Genomic DNA, 17,260 nt, shown 5'->3' with positions numbered 1-17,260 from the left:
GTAACAGTTGGGGTCGTGTGGGTGGCAACCACTACATGTGTCTCTCTCACATCAATGTTTCTCTCTCTCCCCTTCCCCCCCCCTCTCTCCCGCTCTATCTGAAGATACATGAGGAAATGTCCTCGGGTGAGGATAAAAAAAAAAAAAATTTTTTTAAAAAGAGTACACATTAATAATAATAAATATATATATATATATACTGTATATCAGAGAAAGGTCACTGTGGCAACAGCACAGAATTCTGTAGTGTGTAACATCTTTACAGATTATATATGGTTAAGGATCCTGATGTTTATCAAGTTTATAGGCAATATGAAACTAGAAGACATTCTGAATGCCTTCAGAGATAGAGCCAGGATCCAAACAGATCTCACCTGGTTAAACAAGTGACAAATGTGACAACTTGTAAATCTATCTTGTAAATCCAGCTCCAAAAACCAACTGCCCTAGTTAAAAATGGAGGATGTGTAATTTAATGTTTAAGAAAAAAAGACCTAAGGATCTTATTGATCACAAGGTAAATTGATGCAAATAAGGCTGCCAAGTGTAGTTTCTAAATAAAAAAAAAATGGTAGTTGACCCATTTGCCTTTCAGTTGTTTGGTCTAGGTTCAATTTTTATTTTCTTTTTTTAATTTTTAATGCTTTTATTGATTTTTTAAATTAATTATTTTTGTTACAGAGGTTTCTCCTTTTCCCCCCAACTGATATCCCCCTCCCCACCCTCCTGGCCCTATCCTCAGCTTTGTTGTCCATGTCCATTGTTCATGCATACATGCATATAAGTTCTGTGGTTTATCTCTCCCCCACCCCCTCTTCTGGGGATTGTCATTCTGTACCCCACTTCCACATCTCTGGGACTACCCCGTTCCTCAGACTGTTATGTTCATTATATTCCACAAATAAGTGAGATCATGTGATATTTGTCTTTCTCTGCTTGGCTTGTTTCGCTTAGAATAATACTCTCCAGGTTCCTCCATGTCATCTCAAAGAATAAGAGATCTTTCTTTCTTACAGCTGCGTAGTACTCCATTGTGTATATGTACCACCACTTTTTTATCCATTCGTCTCCTAATGGACATTTGGGCTGTTTCCAGATCTTAGCTACTGTAAATAGTGCTGCTACGAACATGGGGGTACATATATTCTTTCCGATTGGTGTTTCAGGCTTCTTAGGGTATATTCCTAGAAGTGGGATCACTGGGTCAAATGGCAGTTCAATTTTTAATGTTTTGAGGTAACACCATATTGTTTTCCATAGTGGCTGCACCAGTCTGCATTCCCACCAGCAGTGTACTAGAGTCCCCTTTTCTCCACAACCTTTCCAACACTTGTTTGATGATTTGTTGATGGTGACCATTCTGACAGGTGTGAGGTGATACCTCATTGTTGTTTTAATTTGCATCTCTCTGATGATTAGTGATGTTGAGCATTTCTTCATGTCTCTTAGCCATTTGTATGTCCTGTTTGGAGAGGTGTCTATTTAGTTCCTCTCCCCATTTTTTAATTGGGTTGTCTTCCTTTTGTTGAGCATTCTATATATATTGGAAATTAATCCCTTATCTGATGTATCATTGGCAATTATGCTCTCCCATAGAGTGGGTTGCCTTTCCATTTTGGTGGTTGTTTTTTTTGCTGTGCAGAAGCTTTTGAGTTTGATATAGTCCCATGTGTTCATTTTCTCCTTTGTTTCTGTTGCCTTAGATGATGTATCAGTGAAAATTCTGCTGCGTATGATGTCTGAAATTTTGTTGCCTACATTTTCTTATAGGATTTTTATGGATTCATGAGTCACATTTAAGTTTTTTATCCATGTTGAGTTTATTCTTGTGTATGGTGTAAGTTGATGGTCTAGTTTTATTTTTTTGCATGTAGCTAAAAATATGGAACACTTCATGAATTTGTGTGTCATCCTTGCGCAGGGACCATGCTAATCTTCTCTTTATCGTTCAAATTTTAGTATATGTGTTGCTGAAGCGAGCACTGGGTTCAATTTTTAAATGGACATGAGCAGATTGTTCACTCTTCCAGAAGGAACTGAAAAGTTCAAAATCCTTTATTGATTGATTGACTGGCTGATTTTGGGAGAGAGAGAGAAGTATCAATTTGTCCCACTTATTTATGCATTCATTGGTTTCTTGTATGGGCCCTGACAGGGGATGGAACCTGGCAACTGTGGTGTGTCAAGATGATGCTCTGAGCTACCTGGTCAGGGTCCTCAAGAATCTTGCCCTGGCAGGGTGGCTCAGCTGGTTGGAGCGTTGTTCCATACACCAAAAGGTTGCGAGTTTGATTCCTAATCAGGGCATATAGGTCGCAGGTTCAATCTCCGATCCTGGCTTCTATGGGGAGCAACAGGATCAGTGTTTCTCTCTCACATGGGTGTTTCTCTTTCTCTGAAATCAATAAAAAACATATCCTCAGTGAAAATTTAAAAATAAAATAAAAAGAATCCTTTCTTTTGAGGAACAAGTGTAATCTCTGAATGTTTACCATGAAGAGAAGAGTTGGGATAGCCACAGTAATCTTTAATCAGGGGACTGTGAGGTAAAGGAATTGATTTTTTTTTTTCATCATCCTGGAAGGCAAAGCAAGAACCCATGGGTTTGAGTTACAAGAAGTTAGATTTTGTCAATGAGAAAGAATTTTCTAACATTCAGGAAAAAATGTATAGAAAAAACGAGGTATTGGAGCAGAATCTGGACTTCATTTGTCTGGAATGTTATCAAGGGAAAATCATGTGTTAGAGGTCAGACTAGATGACCTCTAAGGTCTTTTCAACTTTGAGGTTTTATTAATTTAGACACCAGGCACCCAGTACTCTATCTTATAATCTCTCTCTCTCTCTCTTTTTTTCTAATCCTCACCCGAGGACATTTTTCCTTTTTTCGTTCAAACAGAGTGGGAGGGAGAGAGAGAGAGAGAAACATCGACATGAAAGGGACACATCGAGTGGCTGCCACCCGCATGACCCAACCAGGGCCGGGGCAAACTGCAACCGAGGTACGCGCCCTTAGCGGAAACTGAACCCGGATCTCTCTGGACCACAGGCCAATGCTCTAACCACTGAGCCAAATCGGCCAGCGCTATCTTATAATCTCTTGGTTTTAAAGTTGCCAATTATGTGTAAGGAAGAATCTGGGACAAAGAGGGATGAAACATACTTTGTGCTCATACACAAATGTAAGTAAGGGAAAATGGTGTCTTTTTCTATTTTATGAAATAGAATTCCTTTTAAAATCTACAAGCAGCCCTGGCCGGTTTTGTTCAGCGGTTAGAGCATCAGCCTGCGGTCCAGAGAGACCCAGGTTCGTTCCCGCTAAGGGTGCGTACCTCGGTCGCAGTTTATCCCTGGCCCTAGCTGGGTTGTGGAGGTGGCAACCACTCGATGTGTCACTTTCGTGTTGATGTTTCTCTCTCTCTCTCTCCCTCCCACTCTATCTGAACAAAAAATGGAAAAATGTCCTCGGGTGAGGATTAAAAAAAAAAAATCTACAAGCCGAATTATTTAATGCTTCCCAATAAAATAAATTGAAGCAGAAGTTCAAAAATTAACAGCCACAATAGTTTATTTACAATTGAACTCTTTATAAGATATTTACAAGACAACCAATTTTACACATCAGAAATGGTATCAAAAGTATGAATTACAACACAGACAACAATGTCAAATGGGCTTAAAACAAAGCTGAATTGGACAGACAAGCAATTTCTCTTAATTTATTAACACTAGCTTAAACTTTGTTAAAGAAACAAAGAACTATGTTTTAGGAGAACTGCAGGGCCTTCAGTTGAAGACTGAATTTCACAGTGTTGTACCCCATGTAGGGAAAAAATAAGACGAATTTTCCCCCACACTCTAACACACTGTAATTTCCCTCTTGGACTTTGCTAATCTACTCTCTAACCTCCTCAACAAACCTCAACATATCCAAATCAAAAGAGAATTGATCTAGAAGAGGGGACAATAAAATAAGAGGTCCTAGGTAGAGGGAGAACCAGGAAATGGAATCCACTTAAGTCTGGCCAGATAGCACCTCATGGATTCTTCTTCGTCTAGCTCAAGTTCAGAATCTGGGGAGTCCCCTGGGTAGGGCACAAACAAAAGATTAATTTGCTAACCCATATCCAAATTAGGAATATAACAAATGCTGAAAATCAAGAAGAAACTGAGAGGAATCAGGGAACAAAGTAAAGAGACACTAATTGGTCTTTTTTCTTTTGGGGCACATTATAAAGAAACATAACAGGTTAGAGTAGGAAAACCAAACAGCTTGCCATGTTAAAATGATGGAGAACAAAGAAAATCTGGCCCAGTTTTTCTAGAAATCTCCTTCCTCTTCTTAAGGTGTGAGATGGGAGCCCCTAGTGGAATAATTCCTATTTCTCTCTACATTCTTGCAATGAAGTTCACAGCAGGTTCCCTTGTGGAGAGCCCACACTCCTAAGCAGATGGAGTTACAAATGAAAACCCAAAGCCACACACACACACACACACACAAAAGGAGAAATAAGAGCAGCAAGATCATCCAAGAATACTATATGTGCTGCCGGAATAATTCTTTTAAAAGTCAAACCCAGGGAGCACAGATCAACATCTCACAAAAAGCTTTAGCAGTGGGAGGCCCCTGAGGAACTTTACTTTTCTTCCCACAATGGTATCCCATTCTCTCATGCTCCACTGATGGGCCGGCCACACACCCTACATACCTTGGCTTCTCCTCTAAAAGTGCTAATAATCTGGGGACATATTCTCTTCAAGGATAAAAGCCCCTATCTTCTAGGAGATTAAGCCCCTGCTTGTTTTCACACAATAGTCCTGAAGACTAAAGAAAGGCAATTCCTATATATTTAAGACCAAAAGTCTTGGCTCTATTTTCCTTCCAGATAGTTACAGGGATCTTACACTGAGACCAAAGTGGCCTGGAGTGCTGGCCTGACATTTTTTAACAAAAGGGGTGTGTGTGGTGGTGGCGGTGGTGGTGGTGGTGGGGGACCAAGATGGTACACATACAAATCTGTTTTTACAAAGTGAATAGAGAAGCTTATTAGGTACATCTGTTTGTTTCAAGATGTAGACGTTTGCCAGCCAAAGGAAGCACATATTTCCACATACACCCCCCACCCTCCCTAAATCTCTATCACACCACCAAGAGCTCAGCTAAAAGGATAAAGCCCAACAAAGGAATACTTGAGAAGTGATGTGACACAAGGACATCTATACAGGTTCTGGCATGCCATCCCCAAATGCCAACTGCTTTCGTTTAGAGCCATAACTTGTCTAAAAGTAACCATCCCCATTCTCTTTTCCACAGATTTTATTTTTTGAGGGGTGGGGGAAGAAATTCAGTTACCCATTAACTAAATTAAACTAACAAAAAAAACACAGCCAAACATCCCTTCCCACATGGCTCTATCACAGAATAGTTTTAAGAGAACTGTCTTTTCAGACATTTATCTACACACTCTCCAGTCTCTTCTACCCTGTGAAGATGACTTGCTTCATCACTTCACTTGTTATTCCCCATCTGGTCCTTACGCTCATGGTGAGGAGTTTTTTTATTGTTGTTTTGTTTTGTTTTAGGGTAAAAACCACTATATTCAAACTATATGGAAGGGTTAGGAGAGTGCCATGCAGCACAGATCTAAAGGCAGGGGATGCTTTATCTTCCACAAGTATAATGAAAGAGCCCTTTTACCCCTTTAACATAGGCAAATGTATAGAAGCAGACCCTGGAAGCTTCTAAATCTGCCATCCTAGAGATTTAGCTTGAGAGCTCATTTCCCCAAAAGAGGAAAAGATATCCCAGTTACCCTTTATAATTCACACTTAGCCCAATGAAAGAGTTTTTGTGAAATAAGAGTGATGAAAACAAAACCAGATCAAGAGAGTATGGAAGGGCATTATCAATGAATAACATACATGAGGAGACAGGTCACATATACAGGTCTCTGCCACTCTCTGGGAATGGCATGCTACAACTATCTGAAGACAGAAGGTTCTTGCCAGCACAGTTATTTCCTACACGTCCGGTGAGGTGTTTGCTTCTTCTGGATCTCTAACCTGCATCGGCTACGCTCATCCAACCAGGGCAGCTCAAAATTCCTGCCAAAAAAGGATAAGGAAGTCAACTTCCAAGACTAGAGGAATTCAGTGTAGACATGAGAGTAACTCCAAAAAAGACACAATATCCCTCACCACTCCTAGCCCTGACTCCCAAGTCCCAAGTTTGGAATGTCTTTTCTGCCTCAAAACCAGAGTAATAAACAGTATGCCATTAAAGTGATTGAATAATCTTTTTCTAACTTAAAAAGCAATCCTAATTCCAGGTTTGGTAATATTATCACTGCAAAAGTTAGTTGCCCAGGTTGTCTGTCTTCTGTCAAAGAACCATGGCTATCCCTAAACCACCTGTTCCACTTATATTCAAGTTTTCATGCAATCTGAAAGGGAGGTGAAGTGCTGCTACCTAAGAGGGAAGGGGAAAAAGAACCCTTTATACTTACTGTGGAGTTAATTTTGGTAATGGTCGTCCAAATGCTACAACAGGCAAGAAGGGAGTAATCATCAAACTTTCAACTATGGAAGAAAGCCAAATGCAACCTTGTTAGTGACACAGATGAGAAATGTCTGTCAACTATACCTGCTCCAACATACTGTTCATTCATTCAGAGCAAGTTGTAAACTGGAGCCTTGTGCCCTTTTCCTTCTTAAAAAAAATCTACTCTTTTAGATAGACAAAACTTACCATCATCTGGCTCAGGGAAAAATGAGGTAACCTCAGGCTCAGATTCCTGAATTCCTTTCTTTTTATACATTCTGAGCTGCAGTCGCTGTAAAATTCTTTGTTCCCTGATCCTCTGAATATCCCATCTGGGAAAAACAAACCAGACAAACAAAACAAACAAACCCAACATTACTGAAAACCTTCTCTATAAAAGCAACTCACACAATCCAGATGCTAGGGAGATCTTTGCAGACTCTTCTTGATTGGGGGTAGGGAGGTGGGGGTGGAGGATGTTAAACAGAACTTCCTGCCTGGTTACAGAAGACTGTTTAGGTCTAGCAGTTCAAATCATGTGTTGATATTCAACAGAGAATAGAACTGAGAAAGGGCATACCCGAAGAAAAAAAAGCCAAACATTCTACCTACAACTATCACTTCAAAGATACTCCACCAACTGAGAAGCCAGTAATTTAAGAGTGTTAGGAGCTCCAGAACTCTCCACAGCATGGATGAGAGAGGTGTCAGGGTCCTAAGGCTCAGCTGTTTCCAAGATGAACATCTCTAGCCTCACCTTTTCCTTCTCTTTTCATCCAGCTCCAGTTTTGCATGCCGCTTCGAAAACACACTGTCATCTAGGTTCTGTGTAAAGAACAGCAGCTGATAAGCTATTTAGCACCATGTGACACACATATATTAATTCATTTCCAGCTTCCAAGAAGGTAAAATCTTTCACCTTCAGGTCCCACCTGAGTCTGTGAGTTCTATGGATATTATGGGAACCTCCTGGTAACAGAATCAACAAAACACATACTGCTTCCCCTACCCCCACCCTTGCAGAATCTCCAGATTTCAAAAGCATTTCCATAACTTTCCAAAGTGAAAGTCACGTCAAACTGAAACAACCCATGAGACTATCATAAACCCTCCATACTTTGTAAGAACCTGAGATTAAAATAAGTATCAAACTTTTAAGAGTCAAATGAGTTTAGAATATATAATTTTGTTGCTGAGTGGTAGTACATGCTAACTTTTCTACTTAACATGAATTCTAGCTTTGAACACTCCCCAGCTATTTATTTTTTAATAAATTACTTAACCACTCTGGACCTCGGTTTTCTCATCTAAACAACAAAGGAGTTGGAGTGGATAATCCCTCAAGTAAATCCCTCTGGCTTTAAAGTTTTATTTAACCCATCCATACAGTTATTATGATGTATTCAAGTTGCACTTCTGTTTCTACTCTGTCTCTCACTCCCTTCCACTGAACAGGTCTTGGGTACCTACCTCCAAAAGGTCTGACGGATTTGGGTCCCTTAGAGGCTCTACTGAGTGGTCCCTCCAAGAAGGAACTAGAAAAAAAGAAAAGAAAAAGAAAAAGAAAGGGAGGAGAGGTGGAACCATTCTTAAATCCAAGGTCACACAATCCTCCTATTATTCACTAGGACAAGAGGTCTCTCCCCAATAAGACAAAATTACCAAGTGATAGGAATCCATTCTATGGCCTCACCTGAAGCCATATTCAGTGTCCTTTCTATAATATAAAAGAACCTAAAATGCCATTGCAGTCTGCCAAACACAGGATCACAAAAAAACCCTAAGCCAATACCTGACAATTCATATATGGATGCTATTGCAGTTCCTGAAAAACAACTGAAATTTGTAGTCATTTTGAAGTCTATAGTGTAATCATACACCAAGGAGTCTCACTCTCCCACATCCAACTGATGGGGAACGCAGCTCCCAACCATCCACCATCCCACCAACCCCCACCCCAGGCCCAGCCAGCACAATTCCTATTCTACTCACCAGCCAAGACTGAAGTTTCTCCTGCAACACTTGATGGCATCAGACACCCTAAATAATGCAGGAAAGAAGAATCACCTCAGTGTAAAAAGAAAAAAAGCCCATACCCAAAATGGAGGAAAGGATCATCACTGAAGTTCTCACTAGGAAGCCATTTTGGTTTTTTTGAGTTGTTCTTTTGAGAATTTCTCTCTGGGGGAGGGGAAGAGGGAACAACAGACAAAAGAAAAGAAAATAAGCCCACCACTTTTTTTTTTACACTGAGACGACTTCTTTTCTTCATTATTTAGGGTGGTTTCCCTGCAACAGTTGATGGCCAAGGATATCAAACCTTAAACTCAGAACATGGCAGGTGAGTAAAAGTTGACCCTATTTTTCAAATAAAAGATCAGTGTTCTCAAAACTTACATATGTAGTCTTCTTAAACAGCTCCCTCCTCCCTCCAAACAAACTACCTTGCTGGTCCAGCCTGAACAACATGCACAAAGACTTTGGCTTCCTTAGAACAAGCCATTGAGACTTCCTCTTGAGATAGGGCATCAAGAATAAGGATTCACATGTTATACACAACTCAGGCTCCTCAAAGGGCTGGGATTCCCCCCCACTCAGACTCCTTCTGTACTGCTATGCCCACAATCTCAGAGGTGCTTCAAATTTTCTGTACTAGGGCAAACAGGGTTTTCAAAAACAGCCAGTCACACAGAACAGCTCTGGGCCAAGCTATTTCCCAATCCCGGATGGGAAGTTGCTTCATGGTTTCTCTTGTTACACAGCATTGCCATGGCAGCAAGAAGGTTAACTTAAGGATGAACCTGTTCAACTGACTGAACCAACAAAAAAACTGAACCTAGATCAGGATCCTGGTCTATTTCATGTACTCAAATGTGAGACCTACTGAATTTTAGATAATTAAGAAGAGTAATCTATCTTCCCCACTTAATTTTGTCACCAGAACAGCCTGACAAAGCCTGGAGAATGCTCTTATCTTATTGGAATGGATTCCCATCCCCATCCCTGCTGGGGCAAGACACAGTGGTAGAAACTCAGGGCTGCAGCTCTATCTAAGAACACATCCCCCACCATCACCCAGAGCACCCATAGTGACTGTCATAGACTAACATTACACAGTTGAAGGCACATTGCAGTACTGATTGATGTAGGAGATAGGGGAGCATCTCTGTGTGGAAGCCATAAAGAAAAAAAGGGAATGAAGACCAAGGTCCCATACCCCACACCCTCCCCAAGCAGCTCAGATATCCCAAGATAGTCCTTATTGTTTGAAAAATAGTTTGTAGACCATTTTATTTAAATATATGAACAACCAATGGGCTACTGCAATCCAAGTAAACTCTTCACATTTAGAACCTTTGTGAAGTATAGTAAGATAAAGTAAGACTGTTGGTCTTTGGCAGATTCCTCCTGCCCCCCAGACCGGGACATAGAGATACAGATAAATGTTTATATAGTTAAAGAGCAAAGGCCCAGGTGAAATTCCCCACCCCAAGCTGGCTCCCCAACCCAAAAATTACCATTGGCCCCTGAGAACACCCAAAGACCACCCTCCCAGGTTTCACACAATATCAATTGCAGGAACAGTCGTGCATGGCAAAGTATAAGTTCTATGCATTTCACAGCACAGAAAACCCTTCTTTCAGAGGGCATGCAAGTTGCTGGAGATTATACCCCCAAGTCTGGTGCTCTTGTGATGAGCAACTTACTGGCAAACACATCTCCCAGTGTTGTAAGCAGGCAAATACATTGAGCACATTTTGCTGTAATTCCATCTATTTGCAATGCCTGCACAGTGTCTGTCTCTGGCTGTTAACTTACTCATTCTTGACAGAACTCTGCTTTATTGATTGCACTTTTTTAAAAATGCCAAAGGCATTTTCACACTTGTTAGCTTGACCGCCACCACTAGGGTATAAGAGCAAGTGTTCTCTATGCCTTACTTGCTACAGTCTCCTCCTTCTTTGGAGAGGATTCCCGTAATGGTAACGGTGATGGGGGAGGCTGGTGCCAACGACACAAATACATTTCTGTGGTGGAAAGGTACGGCAAATCTTCTATCTCACTTGAGAAGGCTTTCTCCTTGGGATGGGTGCTGGGTCCCTTCTGAGGAGTAGAGAGTCTTGGCGGGGTGTCCACTGAAGACCGGGTCTTTTCTGGAGTTTCTTGGCTCCTCAATTCACGTTTACAAACAGTTTCAGATAAGGAACCACAGGGTTCCTCTTTAATGGGAGAGTGCTTAGGAGTTTTTGTTTTGACTTTTGAAAATTCAGGAGCCAGCTTTTTAACAGGAATCTTTCTTTCTGTACTTCCAAATGGGGATTTCCTATTAGATAGGGGAGAAAACATAATACAATTCACTGACTCTTGGATAAAATATGATTTGATTTCATTTTGGGGAAAAAGAACTAGCTTATATTCAGGTATCTAAAGATCTAGGGTTTATTTGGCAGTCATGAGCAGGAACAACCTCATGCTTAATAGTATATATAACAGGCCCTTAGTAAATGTCTATTGAACAAATGGGTTTCCATGCTTAAAAATCTCTATCGTATTCTATTGCCTACTAAATCTAAAAAGGTCCCTATTTCATTAAAGGTCCTTTAGCTAATATTAGGTGTTACTACCTTGTGGCTTATTTCACTCCTGTCAACCAGAGACCAGTCTCTTATCCCCCATCCCAATCCTATACCACATTAGTTACAAGCTCTATTTCTTTTTTCTTGCTATCTGCTGGCTTTCTTTCTCCCACAACTACCCCCTCTCCCACTACCTCACATTCCTAGAATGCCATCTTCTTTTCTGTTTACCAAACTAAATTCTATACTTCTTTTTCAAGATCCATCTCTTCCTTAAAGTTTCAATATTCTAACTCAAAATAATCTTTAATGTTCCTGCATCTTATAAAACTTAGTCTATTTGCATATTTTATTGCAGTTGAATTCTTAGTTTTTGACATTTATGCCATCCTGACAGCAAGATTAATCTCTTTGAGTCCAAGGACAGTTAGATCTTACTTTTTTTATACCCACCAATACCAATATAATGAAGGAAGTTAACACTTCCTAACTTGAAGTGAACTGCTATAGTTTTCTTTAAGAAACTCAGCTGTCACATTTGTTGCCCATTCTTTTTATGATATACTCTGTATTCTGTAATTACTACTGTGACCAAAATGTTCCTAATAGATTTTTATAACTTGTACAAGAATGTTTCAAGATACTTTCTCATCCTGGCTGCTTTGCTCAGCGGTTAGAACATCGGCCCACAGACAGAAGGGTCTCAGGTTCGATTCCCAGTCAAGGGCACATACCTGGGTTGCAGGTTCAATCCCCGGCCCTGGTCAGGGTCATGCGGGAGGCAACCAATTGATAGATATGTCTCTCTCACATGGATGTTTCTCTCTCTCTCTCCCCCTCCCTCCCTTCCACTCTATCTAAAAATCAACGGAAAAATATCCTTGGGTGAGGATTAGCAAAAACAAATAAACAAAAAAAGATACTTTCTCAACACAGAAGACTTCATAATTCAGAATATGGTTGTATTAAAACTAATTCATAAATCCCAATCCCCTACTGTCAGTCACTGGAAATAAGTGTCTTCATCATGTCCAGACAGCATAACAAAAGTTATCAGCACACCTTTTGTGTCCCTTTCCACTCCGCCCACATGAGAAAGGCTTGGGAGGCAGAGTCTGGGATGTCTCAGAAAGCTCTGGCTGGCACTCCAGTTTAATTTTCTCAGATAGCTCGGTTTCCTCTCTCTCTTCAGTTTCATAGCCCTGAAACAGCTTATGCCTTTCTTTCTCGTTATCCTTCTTTACCAGCTGCATCCGCCTTTCCATACGTTCAATCCGAGCAAGGAGCTAAAAGAGAGTGGCAAAACGCAAACTTAAAACACAAAAAATTAAATGCAGGGACTTAGCCCCATTTAGAAATCTGCATGGTCTTTTATCTCTTTCCATGGACCATAGCAATTCAACTTATTTTTAATAGGCAGCCATTAATCTAAATAGTTTTCCTTAAACATAATAGAGAAGACAAGGTGCACTGCTTAATATTAGGGGCTAACCTAGTTGGGTAGGGATGTGGGGGAATTTATAGTTCATTCTTCTGAAAGAAGATCCTCTTTATTGGGAGGGGCCACAACATGCCTTTTAAATGGCACGGTCTATGCTACTGCTAACCATGTGGCTCCAAGTCAGCTTGGTAGTTTCCAGAATTAACCTTAGGTTCTTTTAGGAAGTCCTAGAGTTCTCCAAATCTTATCCTCTCTACTTCCATTCCAAAATGCTATACAGAAGGGCAAAGTCCAAAGAATACATTGAGAAGGAATTAAAAGCTCACACAGTCACAGTGCCAATAAGGATTGCAGCCTTATATGAAAGGGGTCTGGGTGTGTGGGGGTGGTAAGTGGGGTCACCTAAACAATGAACTTTTAATTTGGAAGAATTATAATAGAAACCATTACCCATAAATTCCATCAACAATGAAATGTGCATATTGCTTTCCTGCTTTGCACTTGAGATAACAGAAGAAAATTATACCTATTTATCTAAATACGGACTAAAAACAGTCTTTTCACTCTAAAGGGAAACTACATAATCAAACAGAAAATGGAAGTCTACTATTGAAAACTTCACATTAAAATATTATGAGAAAAGGTGCCAACTATGTTACTTATACCCTATAATAAGGATTTTATTTGGGTTAGACAGTGGTGTTAATGTTGCCTCCGTTACATCTAAGCTGCACAGATTTTCAGTAGAGGCCAAACAACAACTGGAATAAGAGAAACAAGCTTAAACAACACTAAGACTGCAATACACAACAGAAGCAGTGAATGCCAAGTTTAGACTGACACTCTATCCTTAACTCACCTCACTTTTCCTGCCTAGGAAAATCTGCAAAGAGGCCATTACCTCAGGAACTGAGCAGAAACCTCCACAATCAGCAGAGAGCCCCCCTGTCATCATAATCTCATTTCATCTCCTTCTGTTTTGATTCATAGCCTTAACATTACTTAACCATGGTTTGCGGGTGACATTTCCTTGATTTCTTCTCCTGCTCCCCCATTCCAATGTAAGGATATGATGTGTTGTAATTACAGTACCATCACACCCCTAGACTGCAGTACAGTAGCTGAGCATTGCCACCTCCATGTTGAGTAACTTCCACAAATCAACACCATGAGATATTTTAATGAGATCTGCCCCAGCTCCCATTCCACCTTGCAGAATGCATTCTCCAATAAAATAGCCGCTGCCTAATGCGATTCATTTGGAAAGCAAACAAAATGAATAGCCCTCTGCTCCCTTGCTCAGCCCTTGGCACAAACCGGGAGAGAGGGAGAGAGGGGGGGAGAGAGGGAGAGGGGGAGAGGGGGAGAGGGGGAGAGGGAAATGGAGAGAGGGAGAGGGAGAGAGAGACTGCTGCAACCTTAACACAATTGTAGAAACCATGTTTATTTTTAGGCAGCTGTAAGGTATGCTAGCACAGTAATACCCCATCACTACAGCTTTCCTGATATCTGAAGGAATATGTTTCAACACATAAGGTGCCCTTATAGTCATGCTGCTCAGATGTACAAAGAAATAATAAATGACTTCCCTACTACCTTAAGATTCTAAAATATAGAGATTGGAGGTGGTGTCTACTTAACACATTTAATAAGCTTACTTTCCCCTGATGCCTTAAAATCTTCCAGCCTCTAAACACCATTCTTATACAAGGGAGCTGGTCAGTGGACCAGGTTTTAGAACAGATTCCTATTAAAAACTGCCTGAAATCAAAAGCAGTAATTCTCTTAGTATCATTTAAGAAAACTAAAACAAGATTCCACTGTGAATCACCTCTACCCCTCTGCCATTGAAAAGGCCTACCACTCTCCTACCCAAAGATGCTACAGCAGTGGTTAGAGCAACAGCTGCTATGTCCCTTTCCTCCAGAATGCGTTTCTAACGCAGAAGCTCTTTAATTTAACCCCTTCCATAAAGCTACCACATATGCATCCCACCTTTTCATTTTCAACCCCTCACAAATCAGGTCTTTTCCCACTCTAAACGTCTTTCTCACAAGTCTGCGGCTGTCATTTTAAATTAACCCTTTGGCACCTGCAACCTCCCCTGCCCACCCCCCCAGGGTGCCCTTTAACCCTTCCCTCCAACCCAACGTGTCTGTGAGCCTGGCTCCCAAGGACCCGACACCTAAGGTACTCCTTTGCTGGTGGTCAACCTCCTTACCCCTAACCAAGGGATACCTTAACCTCCTACAGCCCCCTTGCCCTGAGCATGCGCACAACTCGCTCCTCGGCCCGAACGCAGATTAACCCCTCCCGTACCGTGTCTCTCTCTGACTTCAGCTCCTCGATCTCCTTTTCCTTGGCCTGCAGCTGCTGTTGCTGCTGCTCGATGAGGTCCAATTGCAGCAGAAGTATCTGTTTGAGGCAGGCGGCCTGACTGGAGGCTCCCGAGCCGCCGCCACCCCCGAGAGGGCTCTTCCTCATACTCTTCCATCTGCCCTCGCTGGCCGCCAGGGTCCCGGCAGTGGCGGTGGGCGCGAGGGGTGGCGGCCCGGGCAGAGGTAGTGGTGGGGGTCCCGCCGGGTCCGAAGCGGTGGCAGCTGGGGGAGCCGCCCCACCCTTGTCCCCAGCCCAGGGCGTAGGCTCCTTGGCGGCCGCCACGAGAGAGCCGGTCTGAATGGGCAGCACCGCCTGATACTTGGGTCGGGGACTGCAGCCGGCTCCGGCCGCTGCTGGCTCCCCCCCAATGCCGGCTTGTTTGGTGGCCGGGGGCGGACAGGGCAAGGGCACCGAGCCGCCCCAGCTCTCTTCCTGCTGCCCGGGGGCCGCCCCGGCCGGGAGTAACAAGCCCCGGCCCTTGCCGCCGCAGCCGGCCGGGGAGGGCGCGGGGCTCCCGCCCTGGGAGGAGGCCAGCGGAGGCCCCGGCTCCTTGAGCTTACGGTGCCGGGGGAGGAAGTGGGCTTCGGCCGCCCCGGGCTCGTCCTCGGGCCCGCCCAGCGCCGCAGCCCGCTCGTAGTCCAGTCGCTGCTCTGGGTTGCCGCCGGCAGGGGCCGCGGCCGCCTTGAACACTGCGGATCTCATGGTCATAGTGGTCCGGAGCAGCGCCGGGGACCGAGACTGAGGAGGGGGTGGGGAAGGGGCGAGGTGCGGGGGGTCGAGGACGGAGGAGGGGGAGGGGAGTTTGGCGGGCTCGCCTCAGCAGCGCGGCAGCAGGCCTCGGCTAGCGCGGCTCCTCCGGGGCCCGGGCGCCATCCCGCCGGCGTGCGGAGAAGTGGAGGCCGCGGCTGAGGCCCGCCGCCGGCCCATGGGGGCCTCGCCGCCGCCTCTGCTGCCGCCGCCGCCGCCTTCGCCTCAGAGGCAGGAGCTCGCACCGAGCCGCCCCCGAGCTCATCCCCGGAGCTCGCTTCGGCCCCCCCTGGCCCGGCCGGGCCCGCCTCGTCTCCCCACCCCACACCCCCCCTTCCCCGCCCCGGCCCCCCGCCCCGGAGCTCGCCTCAGCCGCCCCGAGCCTCCATTTCCCCCCCGCTCCTCCTCAGGAGAGGGTGGGAGGGGTGGGTCCGCCCAAAGCCCTCCTACTCCGGGAGGGGGTCTGTCGCCTCCCTCGGGGGTCTCTGCAGCTCGGGGTCCCCTCCCCCACAGTCACCCCCGGCGCCTCAGCGTTTCCCTTTAAAAAAACGGAGCCGCTCGTAGCCGCCGCCGCCGCAGCCGCCGCCGACCGGAGGGCGCATGCGCTGGGAGGGCAGCGGGCGGGAGCAAACCGGGAGCAGAGAGGAGGGAGGCGGGCCGCGCTATTGTGAAAGGGGCTGCGGCCGCCGCGAGGGGGGTGGGGAGGGGGGCGCCGGGGGCCGGCGAGGGGAGGCTGGGGATCAGGGCGAGGACCCAGGAGCCCGCGGAGGAGCGGGGTGAAGGTGGGCTGCCGGGGGAGGGAGGAAATGGCGAGGGCGGCGACGGTGGATGGGGAATGCGGAGGCACCCAGGGAAAAAGGAAGGCGAGGATGGAGTTGAGAAGAAGTAAGGGGGTGCGGGAGGCAGAGGCGCCCTTCGTGGACGTGTACCCATCGCCCCACGTCCCCGGCCTGCGCTCGGCGGCCCCTTCCCCGGGCTGGCGGCCCCTGCAGCCCTGCAAGCCTCCTGGACCAGAATCAGGATTCAGTCTCCTCTTGGAGCCTGTGGGTGTTTCCCGGGGTAGAATTCTAACCCCGCCGCCCCCCATTAGCCCCAGACTGGTATGGAGAAATGAAGTCCTTTGTCTCCACGGGATCCAGGCCAGAAGCGGACGAACCTCTGGTTCCCAGAGCGGGTAAAATCCATGGTGTCTGCTGCCGAGGGAGTTCGCCACAACCTCCCTGGAATGAGTATTGCCAACTACCAACAGTTCTTTCCCAACGGCCATCTCCCCACCCTCCTTGTCACTTCTAGCATCGTCTGGAGGTTCATGAAGGGTTGAAGCAAAGGAAATCTCAGAAGGGATTTTTACCTTTACTGGGAATAGGAATACTTCAGGGCATTCTGCTATGCTGAGCACTTCTTCCTATCTCACATGTTCAGTGCGTGCGTGCGTGCGTGTGTGTATGTGTCTTAATTTCCGGGCAACTTCAGCCAGTAAGTCCTCGCAGAAGTCCTTGTGGAAAACCTTGTAAATAGTTTTAACTGTTTTTCTTTTCTGTTGAGATATATAGTTTTGGGTGGTTTTTTTTTCAA

The 17,260-nt window shown here is 44.6% G+C and overlaps 1 protein-coding gene and 1 non-coding gene across 5 annotated transcripts; both read right to left on the bottom strand.

The window, feature by feature from the left end:
• Positions 1-1,876: 1,876 nt before the first annotated feature.
• LOC118635204 lies at positions 1,877-1,983 on the bottom strand. Its single transcript, XR_004960527.1, has one exon. It is a non-coding gene; the product is annotated as a U6 spliceosomal RNA (small nuclear RNA).
• Positions 1,984-3,561: 1,578 nt separating this feature from the next.
• MSL1 (MSL complex subunit 1) lies at positions 3,562-16,287 on the bottom strand. 4 transcript variants are annotated; one of them, XM_036268370.1, is made up of 9 exons: positions 14,879-15,783; positions 12,181-12,404; positions 10,483-10,865; positions 8,534-8,581; positions 8,012-8,076; positions 7,299-7,366; positions 6,749-6,873; positions 6,507-6,579; positions 3,562-6,105 (listed from the first exon to the last, which is right to left on the bottom strand). In XM_036268370.1, exons 1-9 carry the CDS (start codon positions 15,644-15,646, stop codon positions 6,015-6,017), a joined length of 1,845 nt encoding a protein of 614 aa, XP_036124263.1. In that variant the 5' UTR covers positions 15,647-15,783; the 3' UTR covers positions 3,562-6,014. The 4 variants fall into 4 exon arrangements, 2 of the variants coding, with proteins under 2 accessions (XP_036124263.1, XP_036124264.1); XM_036268371.1 differs by lacking the exon at positions 8,534-8,581 and having other exon boundaries at positions 14,879-15,784; XR_004960327.1 differs by lacking the exons at positions 3,562-6,105; positions 6,507-6,579; positions 6,749-6,873; positions 7,299-7,366 and having other exon boundaries at positions 8,052-8,076; positions 10,249-10,865; positions 14,879-15,789.
• Between the last annotated feature and the right edge of the window lie 973 nt (positions 16,288-17,260).

The sequence above is a fragment of the Molossus molossus genome, unplaced genomic scaffold, assembly GCF_014108415.1.
Source record: "Molossus molossus isolate mMolMol1 unplaced genomic scaffold, mMolMol1.p scaffold_m16_p_19, whole genome shotgun sequence".
Lineage (NCBI taxonomy): Eukaryota > Metazoa > Chordata > Mammalia > Chiroptera > Molossidae > Molossus > Molossus molossus.
The sequence above is the reverse complement of the archived record's forward strand: the minus strand, read 5'-3'. Positions and strand labels throughout refer to the sequence as shown.